Here is a 23,611-nt window from a genome sequence, read left to right on the forward strand (position 1 = left end):
CCGCTTTTGACCAATCACCTATCCCCAGGCCTGGGAGTGATGGGTGGAGTCAAGAGTTCTGACAAATGATTGGTTATTAAAAGTGGCCCTCCCCTCCAATAGAAAGGCTCGGCCGTGTGGAGGGCGTGGCCTAGCGGTGTAGCTCCTGGGGAAGCACTGGCAGCCAAGGTGCAGGGAGCTGGCCAAAGTCGGTGGTGAGCCATGGCGGTGGTGGTGGCGGCAGCGGCAGCAGTGCGGTCCCGGATCCTGCAGGCGAGTGAGGGTGGCGACGAGAGACCATGGTGTTAGGAATGGGCCCTTTGCGCCAAGTTCCTGCCAGACAGACTTCTTGGCCCAGCCCCTTCTTTGCAAACCCTTGTGTTCTACCAGACCCGTGCGTCCGGTCGTCACTCTGTACCGTCTGTGCCCGCGATCCAGCCCCGGTCCGTCACGCCTGGTCCTGCCTCTTCTACTTATAAACCTTTCCTTTTCTGGCTCTGACCTACCCACCTCCAGTCCAGCTCAATCTCTGTCACTCGCTGGCTTGCATTCTCTTTGGTTCCTCCCACGATCTCCCTTTTCACCTCTGCACCAGCCACCTCTGTTCCCCAGAAACTCCCCCATTTGGCCACCTTTCTTAGAGTACTTTCCTTTGCCAGGACCGTCCCTTCCCCCACCCAGCCTCTATCTGAGGTAAGCGGGGGATGGGAGCTCATTAGGGACGCGGAAGGAGGGTCAGCGTAGGAACTTTGAATCTCCTAGAAATGTACCCTTGCTTTCCACATCAAAGGAAACCATTTGCTAGCTGTTTTCGCAAACTGTTCTGGTTCTTAGTGTTTTTCCTGAGCTCTGGACCAAGTTAAACTTTCTCAGCGAAGTTAAATGAAGTTTAACTTTTGGAGGTAAATAAGGACACGTTGTTTTTGCTAATTCTACTTAATTCAAAGGACTAAACATTTCCCAAACAGGTGGTAGAAAATAAGAGCCAATGTCAGCTCCAACACACCCTGCACTCCGCCAGTCTGGGATTGGAACCCCACAGAAGCCAGCCCAAGAGAGATTGCTAAACTACAGAAGCTGCATGCCTTTGATCCCCAGCTTTGTTGATAGCCTTTCCCGTGTGTTTGCATCTTATCAAGGACTTAGAATATGAAGCCAGATTTGCTGTGTTCCTGGCAAGACTCATAGTCAGGCATTAAGCAACACTGTCTCTTACTCATGCAGCCTAGAATGTCTCCTCTCCTGTTGCTCTTTTATATAATTTATTTTATTTTATTATTTATTTTAGTTTTTCGAGACAGGGTTTATGTGTACGTCCTGGCCTCACTGTAGACCAGGCTGGCCTTGAACTCACATCGACAATCTGATCTGCCTGCCCCTGCCTCCCTGGGTGCTGGGACTAAAGGTATGCGCCATCACGCCTGGCTTAAAATTCAATTTCTGTTCATTAGGTTTCTAGGAATTCTCCTGCAGAAATGTGTGCCTGTGCTAGATTTTTGGTGTATTCTCTGAAGGTTCAGGTTTGACTATGCTGTTTAACGGGACAGTGTGGGAAATGGACTTAGAGCGTCAGCGTGATGGCTTTGCTCCCCTAGTTCTGTTCTGGTATCTTTTTCTAGTAACAGGGACAGCATTTCCACTCTACAGTTTCCATTAACAACCTCTTAAAATCCTTTATAAAAATTGTTCTCCCTAGCCAGGTAATGGTAGCACATGCCTTCAATCCCAGGACTAGGGAGGCAGAGGCGGCTCTCTGTGATTTTGAGGTGAGCCTGGTCTATAAAATGAGTCCAGGACAAGGCTCTGTTATACAGAGAAACTCTGTCTTAAAACAAACAAACAAACAAACAAATTCTTCCCCTTTTGTCATTATTGCTATTACCGTGAGAACCCTAAGGTACTTTGCCCTTTGCACAAAGGAACAGAGTATCTCTTCCCATGTATGTTATTTCTTAAACAAATACTCTTTTTATTTATTTATTTTTTCTTTGTAGAAACCTCTGAGCTGACTTGGAAAAAGACCAGAAATAATTCTTAGACAATTAGGAGTTGTCTAAGACAATTAGGAGTATAACATGACACTTTGATAAAGGCTAACCTACATGGGCATGGTGGCACATATGTAGGCCCAGCTCTTAGAGAAACTGAGGCAGGAAGCCTTGAGACTAATTCAAAACCAGCCCATGAAGCGAACCCACCAGAGAGCAGGAGGGGAAATGAGGAGGGCAGCTGAAGGGGAGAATGAGAAGCAACAGTGTATAATGACGTGCCTGAAAATACTTAAACCTATTACTTAGTAAATGGTTACTGAAAAAAAAATCAACAAAAGTAGTTTCTAAAATAAAATAATAAAATCGGGAGCTGGAGAAATAGCTTTAAGGTTAAGAGTGCTTACCTCTTTTCAGAAGGGCCTGTGGTCAGTTCCCAGCACCACACTGGGGAGCTGACAACTGTCTCTAAGTCCAGCTTTAGGGAATCTGATGCCTTCTGGTGTCCAAGGGCACCAGTAAAAATGCTGCATCCACTCACACAGACACAAAAGTTAAAACAACAACAGCACCAGAAACAACAAGAAAAAAAAAAAAACCTGGATAACATAGTAAGCCCCTATCTCACACACTTACACACAGCACACACACAAATACATAGAAAAAAAGAAAGTCTAAACTCTGACAGCTACAAATACTAGAGGACTATCAGAAGAACTGGTGACGGATCAAATTCATATTTTCAGAGGGGTTTTTTGTGTGTTTGGTTTGGTTTGGTTTGGTTTTTCGAGACAGGGTTTCTCTGTGTAGCCCTGGCTGTCCTGGACTCACTTTGTAGACCAAGCTAGCCTTGAACTCACAGTGATCCACCTGCCTCTGCCTCCCAAGTGCTGGGATTAAAGGCATGCGCCACCACGCCCAGCTCAGAGTTTTTTTAATGTATTTCTTAGGACAGCATATAAAATAATGAGTAAGTTTCTCCCCCCCCCCTTTTTTTTTAAAGGTATAAAGCCTATCTTCTCTGTTTTGGGATTAGAAGAATTTATCCTAGACACACACACATTCATTCTCTTTCTCTCTCTCTCTCTCTCTCTCTCTCTCTCTCTCTCTCTCTCTCTCTCTCTCCTTTATATGATAACCTTTCCCATTCAAAGATAAGAAAGCCAGAATTAAAGAAACCCAGTGACTTTGCCTCGATGATGCAATGCAAATCTGTGAATTTAGCCCTAACTCCAATACTTTCTAGTTTTAAGAATATCTGTAAAGATTAGAATTTTAAAATGTATCCCAGCGCTTGGGAGACAGATACAGGTGGATCTCTGTGAATTTGAGGCCAGCCTGGTCTATAAAGTAAGTCCAGGACAGTTAACGCTACACAGAGAAACCCTGTCTCAAAAAAACAAAAACAAAAACAAACAAAACAACAAAACCCAACCAAACAAAAAAAACAAAAATAAAAATGTAGTCAACTGAATTGGCTGACACTTCAGGGCCCTGACCCAAGTTCACCTAGTTTGTAATTGATGGAGCAGAGAATTTAGGACTTAGATCTTGGCATGCCTTCTTTCTTTGCACCGTCCTAGACTTTTAACTTATTCACAACTGCAATGCAATGAACATGCTAGACTATTGGGGTGTCAAGAATACTGAAGGGACATAGGGAAAGAGCCCCAAACTCAGCCTGTCCAATTCAGCACACACTCCTGAAAGTGCTGATTCTGTTTGAATGTTTCAAGATTATCAGGTCATTAGCCAAGGGGAGAAGACAAAGGAAACAGCAGGTAGGAAGTCAATGTTTAGAGCAGTGGTTCTCAGCCTATGAGCTGAGACACCTCAGGGTTGAACAGATAGTTATATTAAAATTCATAACAGTAACAAAATTATAGTTATGAAGTAGCAATAAAAATAACTTTATGGTTGAGTCACCACAACATGAGGAACTGTGTTAAAGGGTCACATTTGGAAGGTTGAGATTTACAGATCTAGAGAGTGAAAGTAATTAATTTCTTCAGGAATCATACTAATGAGTATTTCTTAAGAAATACAAAACAGATCAGAGGTCCGACTCTGCAAAAACTACTTAGTCCTATTTCTATTAAAGTGGGCGTACTGTCTGTCTTCTTTGCATCAGGGAGGCTGTGTGCAAGTGAAAACAAAGCTTCACTGACTCAGAATGCTTAAATTAGCTGATCCATGCACTTTCTATCCTTAAGGGAGAACACATGAAACAACATTTGTAACAAATTATTGCTTGGCGAGTGTTCATCCTTTAATTCTGCAAAATATTAACAAATCCTCAGACTGTTCGAGGGATTAGACTAGGGGCCAAGGACACAATGGTCTAGTGATCTAAAGAGAGAGACACTTAATATTTAAGCAAGCTATCATCCTGTAATGTGGAATGGAAAACAGAGGAATGTAGGTGCTTAATGAACTCCACACTTAGGTGCTGAGCCCATACCAGAGGCTGAGACTTCCCAGAGGATGATGGCCAGCTAGAAACCTGAGGGAGCTAAGAATGAGCCATGTAGCCGGGTGTGGTGGCGCACACCTTTAATCCCAGCACTCGGGAGGCAGAGGCAGGCGGATAGCTGTGAGTTCCAGGACAGCCAGAGCTCTGTGTAACAGAGAAACCCTGTCTCAAAAAACCAAAAAAGAAAAGAAAAAGAAAAAAGAGAATGAGCCTGGCAAATGGAAAGGAACGGTGTCAGACAAGATGGATCAGCATATACAAAAGCAAAGAAGACAAAACGTGTCCAGAAGTCTTGGGCCAACTTTGGAACAAAACAGTATAATGTCCAACTCCAGAGCAGCTGGAGCAGAGAGCAAGGAGGAAGTAGCAAGCAAACTACGAAACCAGAGAAGCAAAAGTACTATGTGGAATCCTCTGAAAAACATCAGGGATGTTCATCTTAATTTCAAAGGCAGTAGAAAGCCATTGGAGAGGTTTTTGCTGTTTTGTTCTTCTTTGCTAAAAATGCAACCCACAAACTTGTACATAGCAGTTACTTTGCCTCTGAGCTCTACTCCCAGCCCCGTGGAAGGGTTCTACATAGGGTGTGGTCTAGCCCAATTTCTCTTAGAAAGATTCTATTTCTGTTTACAGAATAGAAACTAGGAAAACTAGGACATGTAAGATTGCAAACTATGAAACGAGTCCAGGATAGCCAAGGCTACACAGAGAAACCATGTCTTGAAAAACAAAAAACAAACAGAATTCACTTTGGTCAGCCAGTAGCTAGGGACCCCATTGCTCAAGTAGGTGGGCTATAGGAAGAAAAGCTGACTGATGGGAGGAGTTCAGCTCTTCAACATGATCCTAAGCAGAGGGGTGAGAATAGTTATGTGGGTGTTGCCTGAAGAAAAATTCTGGCTGAGGGAGGACTGCAGGCCTGGGGATCATCAGGATCTAATTAGGCCACCAGTTGGTGGGATCACTTTGGGAGAATATACAGGATGAGAAGCTAAGCCTAGGAATAAGCCTTGGGCAACTGATGACCAGAAGAGGAGAATGCTCCAGCAAATAGGGAGGGGATACAAAGAAAAAAGGGGGGAGGGGAGTAGACAAGACACCAGGGTAACATAGGAGACAAGTGAAAGGGCTTCAAGGAAGAATCACTAGCTGTGCTACCTTTGCTGTGAGGTTAAATCTAAGGAAGAAATAGGAGACAGTGGTACTTAATCATGAGGGTTGGAGGACATTAAAGAGTGGACAGGGGCTGGAAAGGTGGCTCAGAGGTTAAGAGCACTGGCTTTTCTTCCAAAGGTCCTGAGTTCAATTCCCAGCAACCACATGGTGTCTGACAACCATCAGTAATGAAATCTGGTGCCCTTTTCTGGAGGGCAGGTGTACATGCAGGCAATACATTGTAAGCATAATAAATAAATCTTAAAAAAAAAAAAAAGAGTGGACGGGAGGGGCTGGAGAGATGGCTCAGTGGTTAAGAGCACTGACTGTTCTTCCAGAGGTTTTAAGTTCAACTCCCAGGAAACCGCATGGTGGCTCACAACCATCTATAATGTGATCTGATGCCCTTTTCTGGCCTGCAGGTGTGCATGCAGACAGAGCACTGAATACATAATAAATTTTTTTTTTAAAAAAGAGTGGATGGGAGTTAAGGAAGTAAAGATAATTAAGGGAAGGAACCCATTTGGTGATATCATAGATTGCACAGTGAGGGAGAAAAAAATCCCAATGGTCACTGGAATTTTGCTTTGCTCCCCTTAGCTCCCCAGTCCTTGTGATCTTCAAAAGAATTCAAGGGCGACACACGTGCACAATGTTGGGGCCATTGTCATAAATCACCTTTCCAAAAGGTGAGAGTGAACTATGGGCATAGAAACCATCTTTCCAGCTTTCTTTTACATCTTTTACTTGAATATTTCTCAAGTCAACTTTTATAACACGTTGAGCATTTTTTTTAGAAGTACAATATGAGATTTAACATTATTATACAAGAGCCTCCTCGCAACTCCCTGATTTTTTTTTACCATATGAAATATCAGTGTATTCCCATGCTATCGGGTATACATATTCCACATGTACCATTTTTAAAATAGCCTCATTAAAGTAAAACTGACACAAAAATAATATGTACATATACAATTTGGTAAGACTTAATGCCTGTGAAAGTATCACAAAATAATAAAAATGTCCATCACTCCAAAAAGTTCCCTCTTAGCTATCCTTACTACTGTCCCTTTCATCCACAGGTAACTACAAATCTGAGGGTATTATATATGAACTTGTACTGCCTGCTTTATATAAGTAAATCACCTAATGTTTCATCTCATTCTTTTTTTTTCCCCCACTTGGAATGTAGTCTCACTTGGTAGCCCAGACGGGCCTTGAATATGTGATCCTTCAGCTTCCTGAAGTGCATCTCCATACTCAACTATTACATTTATAAGATTTATCCAGGCTGGGCATGGTAGTGCATGCCTTTAATCCCAGCACTCGGAGGCAGAGACAGGTGGGTCGCTGTGAGTTCGAGGCCAGCCTGGTCTACAAAGCGAGTCCAGGACAGCCAAGGATACATAGCAGAAACCCTGTCTTGAAAAACCAAAAAAAAAAAAAAAAAAAAAAAAAAAGCCAGGCAGTAGTGACTCACACCTTTAATCCCTGCAGTCGGGAGGCAGAGGCAGGTGGATCTCTGTGAGTTTGAGGACAGCCAAGGCCACAGAGAGAAACCCTATTTTAAAAATGAGTTCCATTGTGATATTGCATACATATGTACTTTGATCATATTACCTAATAGTGGACATTTGAGTCATTACCAAGTTTGGGGCTAACGAAAGTAAAAATGCTATGAACAGTTGCGTTCAAGTATGTGTGAACGTATATTTATGTTTTATTACTACTTAATCTGTATTCACATTGACCGTAGACAATATTATTTATGGCTTGTTACTTGATTTATAGTCTTCAACACTTACTTTAGCTATCATATTTAGTATTTTTGTTAGATTTATGGTGGCTGCATTTTGCAAAATATGATACTATGACTAAAAATATTCCTTAAGTTAAGACTCCTCTGGAAATCCAGGACATGATCTTTATGATTTATTGTTTCCTTTTTTTTTTTTTTCTTTTTCAAGGCAGGGTTTTCCTGTTTAGTCATGGCTGTCCTAGACTCACTTTGTAGACCAGGCTGGCCTCAGACTCAGAGCAGTCCTCCTGAGTGCCGGGATACTTTCTGTGTCTCCTAGTTTCTTGTCAGTTGTTCAGTTTTTTTCCTAGCCTTACTGTGTAGACTACCAAGCTAGCCTTGAGTTTGTGGTTACCTATTCCCTCCCTCCACACAGATGCACTTTTATTTTTTGAGACATATATAATCTCAGTATATAGCCCTGCTAGCCTGCAACTCACCATTTAGATCAGAATACTCTTGAATTCACAGAGGTCTGCTTGCCTCTGCCTCACCAATGCTAGGATTAAAGGCGTGCGCCATAGCACTCAGCCTTGTCTTTTGTTTTTGTTTTTGTTGTTGTTTTGTTTGTTTGTTTTTTTCCAAGACAGGGTTTCTCTGTGTAGCCTTGGATGTCCTGGGCTCGCTTTGTAGACCAGGCTGGCTTTGAACTCCCAGAGATCTGCCTGCTTCTGCCTCCCTGAGTGCTCGGATTACAGGAGTGCACCACCAAGGCCAGCTATCTTTTTTATAAAGACTATGCAGCCAAAGCTGCGGATGTTGCTCAGTGGTGGAATGCTTACCTAGCATACTTAAGATCCTAGATTTGGGGCACATCGAGCCAGAAGCCGCCAGGATAGATATGTTTCTCATGATCTGGCTCCACAAGACCACCATGTTTACAGATGCCAAGGAGTCAAGCACTGTGTTCGACCTGAAACGCATCGTCAAGGGCATCCTCAAATGGCTGCTGGATGAGCAGCGGCTGTACAAGGATGACCAGTTCCTTGATGACGGAAAATCTCTGGAGAGTGTGGCTGCACTAGCCAGACAGCACAGCCACAGGCCCCAGTCACAGGGGACTTGGCCTTCAGAGCAGATGATGCTTTCAAAGCCCTGCGCATTGAGCCCTTCTCCAGCCCTCCAGAACTTCCAGCTGTGATAAGCCACAGATTCTGGAGGCAGTGCCAATGAACAAGCTGTGCACTGAGGGCCCCAGGCCCACCTCCTGGAGACCCATTCCCCCTATTTAAAAAAAAAAAAAAAAGACTTGGCTGGAGAGAGAGAGAGAGACGGGGAGAGACAGGGAGAGAGAAAGAGAGGTCTGGGTTTGATCTTCAGCTCCTGGGGGCTAATAGGAAAGTATTTCTTCCTAAAAATAGACTTAAATCAAACAAACAAAACCTCTTATGGTGATGCACACCTTTAATCCCAGCACTTGGGAGGTAGGGGCAGGTGAATCTCTTGAGTTGAAGGCCAGACTGGTTTACATATTGAGTTCCAAGATATCCAGGACTACATTGAGAGAACTTGTCTGAAAAAAACAAACAAAAATGCATATGACCCTAAGCTTTATGTGGCGGCTTACACTTATAATCCTATACTTAGGACGCTAAAATAGGGGATCATCATGGGTTCAAAGCCAGCTTCAGCTACATGATGAGTTCCAGGAAAGCCTGGGCTTAGAGTGGGAACTGTCTCAAAACAAAACTATATGGTTCTTGAGATCAAACACTAAACCCCTTTATGTAATCACGGTGGCTATAAGGCGTAGAGCATTATAACACTCTCTTGCCAAGATTTATATACTTTTCTGTGTTCATTTATCAAAGTTTTGTTTTGTTGAAATAGAGTTTTAGTGTGTAGCTGTGACTGGCCTGAAACTTTACTATGTAAACCAAGCTCATCTCCAGCTCACAGAGACAGCCTGCCTGCCTGCCTCCTGAGTGCTGGGCTTAAGAGTGTGGACCACTAACCTGGCATTCATCAGATGCTGTTTATCCCCATAGGTGTCTTCTAAAGTGAACTCCACATGGTACCCAGCAGCCTCCTTCTCTTCATCATCAGTGGTGAGTAATTTTGGTCCTAAAGATGAACTTTTGAGAAGGGATCCATTGTAATTTCCAGGCATATTTTTATATTATTGAGATCAAAATGCATGTAACTTTTAGTTTTATGGTTTCTTGTTTAAATGTTTATATGTTCTTCGGTACTTGGCCTGCATGTGTGCCTCGTGTCTACAGAGGCCAGGAGAGGGTATTTCATACCCTGGAACTGGTCATAGACACAGTTGTGAGTGGGTGCTGGGAATGGAACCTAGGTCCTCTGGAGGAGCACCCAGTGTTCTTAACTGCTGAGTCATGTTTCCAGCCCCCAGTATAAACATTTTCATTGTCCTGGAAGTTTAAATTTTTGGTGAGGAAGGGCTAGAGAGATGGCTCAGCCGTCAGATCCAATTATCCACCAGAATTCCTTCCTCACAAGAGAAAAAGAAACAAAATAGGCAGGGTGTGGTGGCACACACCTTTAATCCCAGCCCTCGGGAGGCAAAGGCAGGTGGATCTCGGTGAGTTCAAGGCCATCCTGGTCTGCAAAGTGAATCCAAGACAGCTAAGGCTACACAGAGAAACCCTGTCTCCAAAAACTAAAACAAAAACAAACAAACAAAAACCCAAAATAGTAAGTTTCTTTGTGTATGTGTGTGTTTTCTCTAGCCAACCGTACAGCTCTTCATTGATGGGAAATTTGTGGAATCCAAAAGTGACAAATGGATTGATATCCACAACCCAGTAAGCAAAAGGTTTTTGGGGCTTAAGTCTCCTAGCCTAGAAATCTGGGAGCAAGGGTCAAGGTGGGGGTGGGGTGGGGTTGGGGCTTAACCACAGCACAAGGCTGCTGCTCTGAGTGGGTTGACATGAGGAAAGTGAGGCACTGACAAAATATGGGGGCTTCTTTTCAGGCCACCAATGAGGTTATTGGTCGAGTCCCTCAGTCCACCAAAGCTGAAATGGATGCAGCGGTTGCTGCTTGCAAACGTGCTTTCTCTGCATGGGCAGACACATCTATTTTAAGCCGTCAGCAGGTCCTGCTCCGCTATCAACAACTTATTAAAGAAAACCTGGTAAGAAATTTGAGTAGTTTCCTAGCCTGTTTCCTAGGTATGTTGTGACCTCTACAGAGTCTTGGTCAGTTGTGCTAACTCTACAGCACAGAAGGACATTGGTCATGATCCTTTTCCTCATTTGAGTGCTGCCTCAGTTTTGTTTTTCCTTGGAGAAATATAGGGGCTGGATGGAGAGCTCAGTGGTATAGGATGTGCTTAGTGAACAGGAATGAGATCCTGGGTTCAGGCCTGTAGTCCCAGCACTTGGGAGATGGAGACAGGAAGATCAGGAGTTCAAGGCCAGCCTCAACTACAAAGTGAGTCTGAGGCTAGTCTGAGCTACACGAAACCTTGTGTCAAAACAACACCAATAACAACAACAAATCGACAGCAGCAGTAGCAAAATCATGAGCTATATCCCCAGCATCTAGCAAGGAAGTAGATAAAGGAGCATCCTTGGGTTAGTTTCTGTTTCTATGTTTTCTCTCTAGAAAGAAATCGCCAGGTTAATCACACTGGAACAAGGGAAGACCCTAGCTGATGCTGAAGGGGATGTATTCCGAGGCCTACGTAAGCTGGGGGACCCTCATGGGACTTGTGGGAGAGATCAAGAAGACAGGAGGCTAACCCCAGAAATGGGGAGGCTGACTCTTTATGTAGATGTTGCTATCCTGTGCTTCCCCCCCACCTTTGGTTTTGGTTTTGGTTTGGTTTTTTTTCTTGTCTTTTGAGGCAGAGGCTTTCTGTGTGTCTCTGGCTGCCTTGGAACTTACTAGGTAGCCAAGGCTGACTCTGATCCATGTCTTCCTATCTCAGCCTCCCATGTGCTGGGATTATAAATTGTATGCTAGCATGCCCAACAATACCGTTAAAAATATTTTAAGGCAATATTTATCAGGTACCTTTGAGAATAATTTACTGGGTTTGGGTTGGGGTGTTTTATTTGGTTTGGTTTGGTTTGGTTTTTAGAGATTAGGGTTTCTCTGTGTAGCCTTGACTGTCCTGGACTCACTTTGTAGACCAGGCAGGCTTCGAACTGACAGCAATCCGCCTACCTCTGCCTGCCGAGTGCTGGGATTAAAGGCGTGCGCCACCACTGCCTGGCTTGTTTTGTTTTTTAAACTCAAATATTTTGGAACATATATATATATATATATATATCACTATCTTTTTTACCCACTTAGAGAATCTGTTTATCTAATTTCCCACGTAGAAGGACAAATCCCAGTCACTGGCCTGACCCACCCCCTATCCTCATAGAGCTAAGTAGTATTGGGCATGGAAATGTGGCGACCTGACAAGACGTCTCTTCTCTTCCAGAGGTGGTTGAGCATGCCTGTAGTGTGACATCCCTCATGCTGGGAGAGACCATGCCATCTATCACCAAAGACATGGACCTTTATTCCTACCGTCTGCCACTGGGGGTGTGTGCAGGCATTGCACCATTTAATTTTCCTGCCATGATTCCCCTTTGGATGTTTCCCATGGCTATGGTTTGTGGGAATACTTTCCTAATGAAGCCATCAGAGCGAGTACCTGGAGCAACTATGCTTCTTGCTAAACTGCTCCAGGATTCTGGCGCCCCCGATGGAACACTGAACATCATTCACGGACAGCATGAAGGTATCCTTTTTATATGGCTATTTCATCTGACTCCAAAGAAACTCCGCTGTTTGATATTGATTGGGGATTTTAATGTTTATTTAACATGCACGTGACTCTGTGTGTGTCTGCCACATATGTGTAGGTACTCATGGGGGCTAGAACAGGGCATCTGGGGTCTCCTGAGACTGAAGTTGCAGGTAGTTGCCAGGTGCCCAGTGTAGGGGCTGGGAACTCAGTCCATATGCTCTGGGAGAGTAAGAAGCCTTCTTAGCCACTGAGCTGTTTCTCCAGCTCTATGATTCGGTATTTAAGGACGAGGAAATTAGCAAGGAAGGATTTACTAATAGTGACCTTCAGGTTTGAAGGTCATCTGTCTTAACCATCTTGTCACCTGGATGAGCTAAGGTAGCTAGGGAATAGCAGTGTTTTGTACTCTATGCTACATTGTGGGACACCTGGAAAATGGATTAGGACCAGACAAAGATGAGGCTAAAGAGAACATTTACTTTCTTGTTTAGTATCTCAACAACCTTTTAAGGGAGGTGCCATTTTTCATCTTACAGATGAGACAATAAAGGCAGGGTGCAATTAAGTCATTTGCTCTAAGTAACACTACCAGAAACTGGGGAAATTGGGGTTCATCTATCCAGGAAAGCTAGCTTTGGTTCTTAGGTTTAAATGGTGCGTCCTATCACCTCTTGCATGAGGGTGTAAGTATCTGAGAATCTGAGACATATTCTTAAAGGATAAAATTAAAAGGTCAAGTTCTGAAGGAATGTTACTTTATTTGAGGAGACTAGAAATTGTAGGCTTTGTGGGTTGTCTAAATAGATCACCATACAAAGGCACTTGTCACACAAGCCTGGAACCTGAAATCCACATAAAGGTGGAAGGAGAGAACCAGTTCCACAAAGCTGTCCTCTGATGTCTACACACACACACACACACACACACACACACACACACACACACACACACACATAATAATAATAACAACAATAAAGTTTAAGGAAATTATGGCTTTCAGAGATTAGAAGTGGACATTCTGGAATACTAATGAGAATTAATAAGTAGAATTTGTAGGTAGACAGCTGTGGTGAGTCAGGCGTGGTGGCGCACACCTTTAATCCCAGCACTCGGGAGGCAGAGGCAGGCGGATCTCTGTGAGTTCGAGGCCAGCCTGGTCTACAAAGCAAGTCCATATCAGCCAGGATTACAGAGAGAAACCCTGTCTTGAAAAACCAAAAAAGGGCAGGGGGTGGGCGGGTGGAGGAATAAGAGCACATCACAGTCAGACTTCCATGTGGAAAAGTATAAATGTTCATTTATAATATGGAGAAGGGGAGATTTGCTGTGTTGACAAGCCTATGGCCATTCATTCCTCGTGGTAACCATTTTTTTTTTCTTTTTAAAGCTGTAAATTTTATTTGTGATCATCCAGACATCAAAGCAATCAGCTTTGTGGGATCCAACCAGGCAGGAGAGTACATCTTTGAAAGAGGGTCAAGAAATGGCAAGAGGGTCCAAGCCAACATGGTGACTTCTCATTTCTTTTGCTCCTCAAACTTGGCTATATGTATATGTAAGATCTAGAAGTGGTCCTTCAGTAGACAGACCACTCATTCCATGGCGCCTCACGGCTCAGTGTTGTCATTTCATCTTGAATGTCTTCTTAGTTTCTGAACCTTGTGAAGTTTTATTCCGTTATGGTGAGCATCTTTTATCATATACAATTAATCTTGGTGACAAAGGGCATATTCCTCCTCAAGAATGCTACTCAGGTTCTTTAGTCTTCAGCATTAACGGCCACATTTTCTCTTTTTTTTTTTCTCATTTTTTCTTTCTAGACCTGTTATAGTATTTTATATCCTTAGGCCTACAAAGTAAATAACTGACACAGGGAGACAGAAACATACTTTAAAGCTGGCAGCACTTCACCGGGCAGAGTCTGAACTGATTCTAATCTACTCATAAACTAAACAAACTACTCTAAACCTTATAACATACATATATTCCAAGCTCTTGCCACTATGACCCCTGGGCTGGTCCTCGTCAAATCCCCACCGTCCTCCTCCAACTGTCAAAAACCCCATCTCCCTCCAACTGTCCAACTTTCTTGCCCCCCCCCCCGTAGGAAGTCCCACCTCCCTCTTCCTGTCCTTCTGCCCAGCTGATTGGCTAAACAGCGTTTTATTGACAGTTGATACATTCACTCAGCATTCTTCCACATATTTATTGATTCTAATGCTATGGCTTAAACATATGGCAGAGAGCAAGGTGGCACATGCCTTTAATTCCGTCAAGGCTGAGACAAGCAGATCTCTGAGTTTGAGGCCAGCCTCGTCTACAGAGTGAGTTTCAGTACAGCCAGGGCTACAAAGGGAAGCCATGTCTCAAAACTACGCTCTGCCCCCCCCCATCCCCACTCCAAAAAAGATAAAGAGCCACTTATTCCTAAGGCTATTTCATCTTTACAACAACTAATTTGTTAAGGACTTGGAAAGGGCCAATCCACATAAGGCACTGGTTCATATGCCCTCATATGATATGTGGTTTACTTTTGTATTTTACTAGTCTCTTAACCTGTTAATTTGAAAATAACTGAGCTTCCCCCACCCACTTTGTTAATGGTTTTGATCTAAACAAATCAGCTTTTCATGGAGAATAAAGTAATGTGAAGCTGGGGCTGGAGAGATGGTTCAGAGGTTAAGAGCACTGCCTGCTCTTCTAAAGGTCCTGAGTTCAATTCCCAGCAGCCACATGGTGGCTCACAACCATCTGTAATGTGATCTAATGCCCTTTTCTGTCCTGCAGGCACACATGCAGGCAGAGCACTGTATACATTTCAAAAAAAAAAAAATGGAGCCATGTTTAGTATTGCTTAGACTTTAGCAGTATTAAAAATAATCTCTGTCCTTTGCTACAGAGTTCAATACTAGCTTTGGCAACTTAGTGAGACTCTGTCTCAAAATAAAAGGCTGACAGGTGGCATACATGAGGTCTAGGTTCAATTCCCAATACTACAAAATTTTAAAACTAAAAAAAAAAATTTTTAAAGATTTGTTCAAAATAACAAAAGATGAATTCTTTCTTTCCATAAATTCTCATATATCAGATTATTTGCTTACTTTTTTGGTTTAACTGAATTTAGTGAAGGAAGATCTGTGCACTTTCTGCATTTCTTTAGGGAGCCAAAAACCATGGGGTAGTCATGCCAGATGCTAATAAGGAAAGTACCCTCAACCAGCTGGTTGGGGCAGCATTTGGAGCTGCTGGTCAACGCTGCATGGCTCTTTCAACAGCCATCCTTGTAGGAGAAGCTAAGAAGTGGCTGCCAGAACTGGTGGAGCGTGCCAAAAATCTTCGAGTCAATGCAGGTAATCAGTCAATTGCCAAGTAACTTTAGACTTTGCTTTTGTGGCCTTGCCAATGGAGAGCAGTTGTGTATGTTCCTACTGTTAGCTCCCTCTCTCTCTTTCTTTCATGTGCATTTGTGTTTTGCCTGCATGTGTGTCAGTGTCAGATCCTGAAGTTACAGACAGTTGTGAGCTGCCATGTGGGTGCTGGGAATTGAACCCTGGTCCTCTGGAAGAGCAGTCAGTACCATCTCTCCAGCCTGTTTCCTCTATTTAACTCTACTTGTCATTCAAACTTTTTTCAACAGTCAAATTTTATGTTAATAAAATCCTAGACACATGTAAACTAACGTGGGCCCATGGGGGCTCACAGAGACTGACCCACAAACTGAAGAGCATGCATAGGTTAGACTTAGGGCCCCTACGCATGTGTAGCAGGTGTTCAGCTTGGTCATCATGTGGGTCCTAACAATGGGAGTAGGGGCCATCTCTGACTCTGTTGCCTGCCTTTGGATCCTTTTCCCCCGGTTGGGCTGCCTTGTCTGGCCTTAGTGGGAGAGGGTGCACTTAGTCCTGCTGACACTTGATGTCATAGGGTGGGTTGGTACCCACTGGGGGGTAGGAGCTCCCCTTCTCTGAGAAGAAGGGGTGAGGGGATAAGGGTGTGAGGATGGGAGTGGGAGGAGAGAAGGGGCTACGATCAGACTGTAAAGTGATTAAATAAATATATGGGGGGAAAGAAAGATATAAAGTAAAACAAATCAAAAACAAAAACCCTTAGATCCTCCTACTTGTTTTATAGGAGACCAGCCTGGAGCTGATCTTGGCCCTCTGATCACTCCTCAGGCCAAAGAGCGAGTCTGCAATCTGATTGATAGTGGGACAAAAGAGGGAGCTTCCGTCCTTCTAGATGGGCGAAAAATTAAAGTCAAAGGCTATGAAAATGGTAACTTTGTTGGACCAACCATCATCTCCAAAGTCACGGTAAACAACTGCGGATTATTTCACAAATGCAAGAGCTAAAAACACCTTAGAGGCTATGAAATCTCATCCCTCTGTAAGTGAAGATATTTAAGACCATAACTCCTGCAAGGATTGCTCAGTTATTCTATCTGGAAGCTAAAGAGATAAACCTCCCCGGCTTACAACCAGAGCTCTTTTCACTGTATGGCACATGCCCTGGTTTGCTTTCTATTGCTATGATAAAACATGACCAAAAGCAACTGAGGGAGAGAAGAGGTGGGTCTGGGTTTTGTTTTATTTTTATTTGAATTGATCACAGTCAATCCCTGAGGGGAATCAGGGCAGGAACCTGGAGGCATAAACTAAAGCAGAGACCATGGGGGAAGGCTGCTTACGGGGTTGCTCCCCCTTGCCGGTTCACCTTGCTTTTTATACAACCCAGAAGAACTTGCCCATGAATGGTACCACCCATAGTAGGCAGGGCCATGGAAGGCTAAATTTTCAGCCTTGCAGAAATAAGTCTCTGTCACTTTGACTCTGATGTATAGTATAAAATCAACTGCAAGTATATAGCTATGTTCCAGTGAAAAATCTTTTTTGGGGGGGGGGTTGGGGGTTGGGGGGCTTGGGGGAGGGTCCAAAACAGGGTTTCTCTGTTACGTAGAGCCCTGGCTGTCTGTACTCCCTTTGTAGACCACAGTGGCCTCAAACTCAGAGATCCATCTGCTACTGCCTCCCTGAGTGCTGGGATCACAGGTGTGCACCACTGTGCCAGCTGAATTGTACATTTTCAATTTCAATTGTACAATTGTACATTTGAATTTTGTAAATCTGTTTGTTTTTTGAGACAGGGTTTCTCTGTGTCGCCTTGGCTCTCCTGGGCTCACATTGTAGACCAGGCTGGCCTCGAACTCACAGTTATCTGCCTGCCTCTGCCTCCCAAGTGCTGGGATTAAAGGCGTGCGCCACCACCCAGCCAAATTTTGTAATTTTGTTATGAAATAGTCTTCTGATTTTTTTCCTAACCATTAAAAAAAAAAAGGTAGAAATTATTCTTAGCTTGTAGGCTGTGTAAGAACAAGCACATTTGGTCTACAGACAGCAGTTAAAACCCTTGTCTTACACTTTTGTTTCCTACTTGTTCATAGTACAGCAGTGTCCCAATCAATATATTGATTATTGAACACCTTACCCTATGCCCAAAATTTAATTTCATCTTTACGACAATGAAACAAAAGAAAAAGAAATCATCTATCAATTTTTATTTATCAAAGTGTGACAGTCTCCCAGCTAGCATGACTGATAGAGGCAGGCTTTTTGTTGTATGTCCTCACTAACATATCATGGGTTGAAGTTTCTTGCCACAGAAATACAGAGGAAAAACTTACTGGCGACAAACACAGCAGGGTAGGTGCAGTGGTAAAGGATGTTTTGAATGTTTCAGTAGGACCCACTATCAAAATTGGAGACTTACTTGGAAGCAAAGGAATAAATAAGAATGGGATGTTTTGTTATAGACCATTTAGGAAAGAGTTTCTAGAAAAGTTCTGATATACTTATATACAATTGACTTATAAAAATGACTTTTCACGTAACTTTCATTAACAATTGTATGAAACAAGTACAGGTGCTGGTAATGGGTCTTGAACTTGAAATTGAGTACTGAGAAGCAAAGAACGCAAGAATTCCAAGTTATTTATATGGTCGTAGCTCTAAAGGTTTCTACTTTTGAACAGAAATGAGAGAAGATGAAAGGTTACTAGCTTGAAAGTTGCTTGTGGAGACAATGGGTAGTGAGTGAGAGAGTCAAAGAAGCATAAAATAATTTAAAAAGCTGACTTCTTTTCTGGATCCATCTCTCCTGACAGCCAAGTATGACTTGTTACAAAGAGGAGATTTTTGGTCCAGTTCTTGTGGTTTTAGAGACAGAAACACTGGATGAAGCCATCAAGATTGTAAATGATAACCCATATGGAAACGGAACTGCTATCTTCACCACCAATGGTGCCACTGCTCGCAAATACTCTCACATGGTGGATGTCGGACAGGTGTGTGAATACACTGCACTATTAATTGTCCATAATTCCCCATCTCTTTCTCTGGAATAAAAGTTCTTAGGGTGGAGCAGAGGGTGCAAGATGAGTACTTAAAATTGCTATCTCCAAAAGCCCAAACCAAGCAAAATCTAATTAAAAAAACAAAACAAGTCTCTGATGTCCTTGTGCTTCTCCTCGGACTCTGGTGTGAGCCCTAATCAGTCTTTGCTATGCATCTGTCTCTTTAGGTGGGTGTGAACGTCCCCATTCCAGTGCCTTTGCCAATGTTTTCCTTCACCGGATCTCGATCTTCCTTCAGGGGAGACACCAATTTCTATGGCAAACAGGTAACTTTTGAGTTGGAATTCTCTTTTCCTTTGAGAAATGTTCTTGAACATATTCAGAGCAAGATTACATAAAGGAGGATCCACTTGTATCTACTGTGGCGTCATCTGTTGTTTGCTGTATTTCTTAAGCTCCTACAAAAGATATAAAAGTTAACATTTTCCAAGTCTCTCTTGGTGAGTAACTCAAGATAACAGGTTTAAAGGGAAGAGCACAAAGAAACCCAAAATCTAGCAGGCGTAGTGGCACACGCCTTTAATCCCAGCCCTCGGGAGGCAGAAGCAGGGAGATCTCTATGAGTTCGAGGCCAGCCTGGTCTACAAAGTGAGTCCAGGACAGTCAAGGCTACACAGAGAAACCCTGTCTCGAAAAACAACAACAAGCAAACAAACAAACAAAAACAAAAAAACCCAAAAAAACCTAGAAAAGAAAAAGAAACCTGAATCTTGGTATAGTTCATCTCCTTTCATTTGAATGACTTATCATTTATTGAATCTTGGTTTAAATGACTTCAGTATGTATACATATTATACATATATTTGTGGGGTAGAATTGAATATAGGGCCTTACAAAGCCTTGACTGTACTGCTTTTGGTAATTCAGAATTGGATCTGTACATTCTTTTAGGTCTGACACTTTACATAATACAGCCCGTATCATTGACTACTAGAAATAGAAACTGCTAAATACCACTTACTTTGCTATGTCATTTCAGTTTCTCCTTACAGCTTTGTTATAAAAAGTGAGTTTATAAAACAAACAGGGCTCAAGGTTAAGCTATAGTAAATAAGGTTAGAAGCAGGATTTTACTTTACTGTTTTGTCAGCTCTGAAGTAGAGTGACCAGACATTTTAGTTTTTGGTTTTTTGTTTCGGTTTGGTTTTTCGAGACAGGGTTTCTCTGTGTAGCCTTGGCTGTCCTGGACTCACTTTGTAGACCAGGCTGGCCTTGAACTCACAGCCATCCATCTACCTCCCTACTGTGGGGGATTAAAGGCAAGTGCTACCAAGCCCAGCAAGAAATTTTAACATGATTAAATTGTTCAGTTTTTTTTTCTTTGATACCCTATGCTTAAAATTCTAACTTCAGTATAATAATGATAACTGAGGTTTGACTGTTTAGTATGTGCCAGTATTGTACTATTTTTATTATTTATTTCTTTTTTTAGCTCTAAAATCTTTTTTTACATATACATTTATATTATTATACATATATACAATAAACTTCCTACAGCAAGGAGAACCAGGAAACAATGAGGAATTATATAAATGTTACATTCTTCATAGTGTTTTGGCTATTTGTATTTGGCAGCCTTGAAGAAAATGTCTTTTCTATCTTAGTGCATCTAAATTATTTAATTCTTTGAGTGAGAGATTGGGTTGGGGTGTCCATGTAGAGATCAGAGGACAACCTTGTTGATCCTTTCTGTCTGGACTCCTTGTTGTTTGTCAGACTAGCTGGGCTTTGACCTTCCAGAGACCTACTCAGTCCTCCCATCTCACCGTCAGGATTACTGAAGCCCGCTGCTGCACCTGACTTTTACATGGGCCTGGGAATCTCAACTCAGGTCCTAATGTTCATGTGGCAACTACTTTACCCACAAAGACATCTCCCTGAACTTATGTTTTGCAGACATGTCTTAAATATCCTAAGATGGTCTCTAACTTACTGTGTAGTCAAGAATGACCTTGAACTCTTGATCCTCCTGCCTCTACCTGTGGAGTGTTGAATTACAGGCATGTATTACCATGCCTGCTTTATGACATGTTGGAGGTTGAATCCAGGGCTTCATGCATGTTAAACAAGCATTCTACCAATTGAATGATATCCCAACCCCACAGATATGGGGAGCTTTGAGGAAGAGTTATATATGCTTTGCCTCCATGTGTGTCTATGCACATATGTGTGACTGATGCCCTCAGAGACCACAGGAGGGAATTGGATCCCCTATAACTGGAGTTACACTTGGTTGTGAGATGCCACGTGGCTACTGGGATAAAACCTTGCACTCAATAGTGAACCACCTTTTTACACCCCCACAAATGTTTCAGATATACTATCTCATGAACAAATATTGGATTTTGTTGCACCAATTACTCAAATAGGAACATGAGTACTGCTTACAGCACCTTCAGAAACTAATTGAAAAGTTGTATATTCCTACCAGGCGTGGTGGCGCACGCCTTTAATCCCAGCATTTGGCAGGCAGAGGCAGGCAATTGCTATGAGTTCGAGGCCAGCCTAGTCTACAAAGTGAGTCCAGGACAGCCAAGGCTACACAGAGAAACCCGGGCTTGAAAAACAAAAAAACAAAAACAAACAAAAAGTTGTATATTCCCTATTCCCAGAAGTATATGCTGACTCTTTTTCTGTCTTTGGTTTTTCAGGGCATCCAGTTTTATACTCAGCTAAAGACTATCACATCTCAGTGGAAAGAAGAGGACGCTACTCTTTCCTCTCCTGCTGTAGTCATGCCTACCATGGGGCGTTAGAAACAAGTTCAAGACTCAATCCAACCTGAGTAGTTTCCCACCATTCTTGGCAACCTTCACTTGCCATCTTTGCCCAAATCAGGTCCATGAGAATGGAATATGTTGCAACTAAACTCTTCGTAAGAACTCTCAGCCCAGTCATAGGGAGACTGCAGGTAACACTAACAGCAGGCCTTTACTTGCGCTTCATGCTTCTGTTCCGTGTGAGGGGCTTGCCTAGAATGGGTGCTCTTCTTCTGGTGGCCTGCAGAGGTGTCAGTGTGGGGACAGATCCTTCAGTCATTCAAACACGTCACCCTCAAACACAGCCCTCTATCAATTGTAACCTATGTTTACTGATCCCAACATTGTGACAACTGCTTTTCTGCTTAATACCACTTTCTTCGGTATGTTTCATGATCACTATTTAATTCTATCATTGTCCGTGTTCTTGCTTCTTAAAATACTTCTCAAGGATACCTCAGGATGCAAAGATAAGGTAGCTTTTTGTTACATGTGCCATGTTTTGTGGTTTTCTTTAGTAATCACTAAATCAATACTCCAGCCATTAATTCAAGTGCAAATAAATCCTTAGAAAAATTATTTCACAGGTTATTTTTGACCCAGAAATCAAAGAATCTCCAATCATGAAAGTAAACAAGAATCTTGCCTTAAGTAAGCCTACCTATTTGCCAAATTTTATGTTATTCTTTCTTTTGCCTGCATTTCTCATTAATTGATTTGTTGTTGTTTGGGTGGGGTTTTTTTTTTTTTGATTGTTTTGGTTTTTTGAGAGAGAGTTTCTCTGTATAGCATTGGCTGTCCTAAACTTGCTTTGTAAAGCAGGCTGGTCTCAAACTCAGAGTTCCACCTGCCTCTGCCTCCCTGAGTGCTGGGATTGTAAGTGTGTACCACTGCGCCCAGCTAGTTGATATTTTTTTGATGAAAGAACTCTTCATATAGAATAACTCATTGAGCTGTAAGAAATTTCAATTTTTCATGCTTTGACAGTATTTAGCCACCACTTATTCAACTGCCTTTAAACTTGCTTCTAATCTAAAGCTTAAGTCAGAAGAGGCTGATGTGTAAATCAAAAGAGTTTGTCTGTTTGATCTGCCTGAAACCTGGCTTTCGGAACTAGATGGCTTCGGGCTCTGCTTAATCGAGAGGTGTGGCACTGGTCATCTATTTTCTGCTCTTCTGTACAGCCATGTGGACAGTGGTGCTGCAGTTCATTCGCTAAGCTAGAATAAAGGTGGTGGAAAGCCTTGAGAACTCCTGCTCCGTGGACACAGGATACTAGAGTCCCCACCGCGCTGGAGTCAGAGCCTGCAGTCTCTTTAACCAAACACAACTCTGATTTGTAGACATTTACAGTTTGTAACTGCTGTGCCCTTTGTTTTCTCAAAAATCACAGTTCATACTTAATTCAATCCAACAGTTTTGGGCTGGGTTGAAATGTGGCTATTATCTAACTTCCAAGTAGGATTTAATAATAAAGACTCCTAATATTTTCCTTAGATATAAAGGAAGTTACTTTAAAAAATTATGACTAATCAGAATTATGTTACTCTAATTAGAATCAACTGATTTTGGCCAACTACTTGTGCTCAAAAGAATTTGTTTCTTAGATCGAATCTAAGGTTATATTCAGGTTAGTATCACTAAAACAGAAAACCAGCATTTTTCTTTTTTTCTTATATGGCTTCATTTGAATTTTGTCAGATTCTATACTGATTATGAATAACCAAGTACAAATAAAAAACCCTTAGGAAAAAAATACAGTTTTGAAAAAATGGTCTTTTCTTTCCTTTGTTCTCTAGGTTACAGTGATTTGTGCTTCTGATCTATGTGCAAAGCCAAGAGTTATAAGGACATTATGTTTGTGCCTCTATAAAAGATTAAGAGGACTGGGTGAGGCCCTTTGCCCTAGTATGCAAAAGGTTCAATCACCAGCACTAAAAACAGTAATAACAAAATTCACATTTGACTAAGCTGCTTATTTCAGAAAGGAATCTATAGGTTCTCCAGGTATATATAATATGCCTTATCAGTGTGTACATTGTTATAAAATGTTCTGTGATCAGCCCTGAGAGCTGCTTGGGTAGTGGAGAGCTGTGAACTAGCAGGACGCCGCATAGTGAAAGCTAACAGTGGTGTATTGATTACGTAGCAGATTCCTTACTTTTACAGAATCCTGTGGTCCTTCAGGAATAATACCAGGCGACACCATTTTATTGGAGTCTGATATTTGAGCTTGCTGGGTGATGAAGGTTTGATCTTGGAGGTTAATTTCATCCCTGCAATAACAACAAAATAGTCATGTCAGCTGTCGTGCATGGAATCTGTTTCACAAC

The 23,611-nt window shown here is 42.4% G+C and overlaps 3 protein-coding genes and 1 pseudogene across 6 annotated transcripts in view; 2 read left to right on the forward strand and 2 right to left on the reverse strand.

Annotated features, from left to right (window-relative positions):
• The window catches only part of LIN52 (lin-52 DREAM MuvB core complex component), a 90,735-nt gene extending 90,025 nt beyond the window's left edge, over positions 1-710 (reverse strand). For both annotated transcript variants that reach the window (XM_084792136.1, XM_084792135.1), the window contains exon 1: positions 490-710. In XM_084792136.1, the coding sequence (XP_084648262.1) occupies positions 490-695 (206 nt within the window). In that variant the 5' untranslated portion in view covers positions 696-710. The remainder of the gene's footprint in view (positions 1-489) is intronic.
• Positions 105-23,034, forward strand: ALDH6A1 (aldehyde dehydrogenase 6 family member A1). Its single transcript, XM_084792105.1, has 12 exons — positions 105-252; positions 9,385-9,444; positions 10,090-10,164; positions 10,335-10,496; positions 10,970-11,048; positions 11,799-12,101; positions 13,498-13,619; positions 15,271-15,460; positions 16,242-16,423; positions 18,271-18,450; positions 18,687-18,785; positions 21,171-23,034. The coding sequence occupies exons 1-12, from the start codon at positions 202-204 to the stop codon at positions 21,273-21,275; spliced, it is 1,608 nt and encodes a 535-aa protein (XP_084648231.1). The 5' UTR covers positions 105-201; the 3' UTR covers positions 21,276-23,034.
• On the forward strand, positions 5,596-9,374 carry LOC311603899 (elongin-B-like; annotated as a pseudogene). Its single transcript has one exon. The product of its transcript is annotated as an elongin-B-like (transcript).
• The window catches only part of BBOF1 (basal body orientation factor 1), a 31,305-nt gene continuing 26,473 nt past the window's right edge, over positions 18,780-23,611 (reverse strand). The window contains exons 11-12 of one of the 2 annotated variants that reach the window (XM_084792104.1): positions 23,440-23,554; positions 18,780-18,917 (exon numbers count right to left, since the gene is read on the reverse strand). In XM_084792104.1, the coding sequence (XP_084648230.1) occupies positions 18,876-18,917; positions 23,440-23,554 (157 nt within the window). In that variant the 3' untranslated portion in view covers positions 18,780-18,875. Of the gene's footprint in view, positions 18,918-21,882; positions 23,555-23,611 lie in introns of those variants that run through there. The other variant, XM_084792103.1, reaches the window with a different exon arrangement.

Source organism: Acomys minous (genome assembly GCF_964271855.1).
Source record: "Acomys minous genome assembly, chromosome: 8".
Taxonomy (NCBI): Eukaryota; Metazoa; Chordata; class Mammalia; order Rodentia; family Muridae; genus Acomys; species Acomys minous.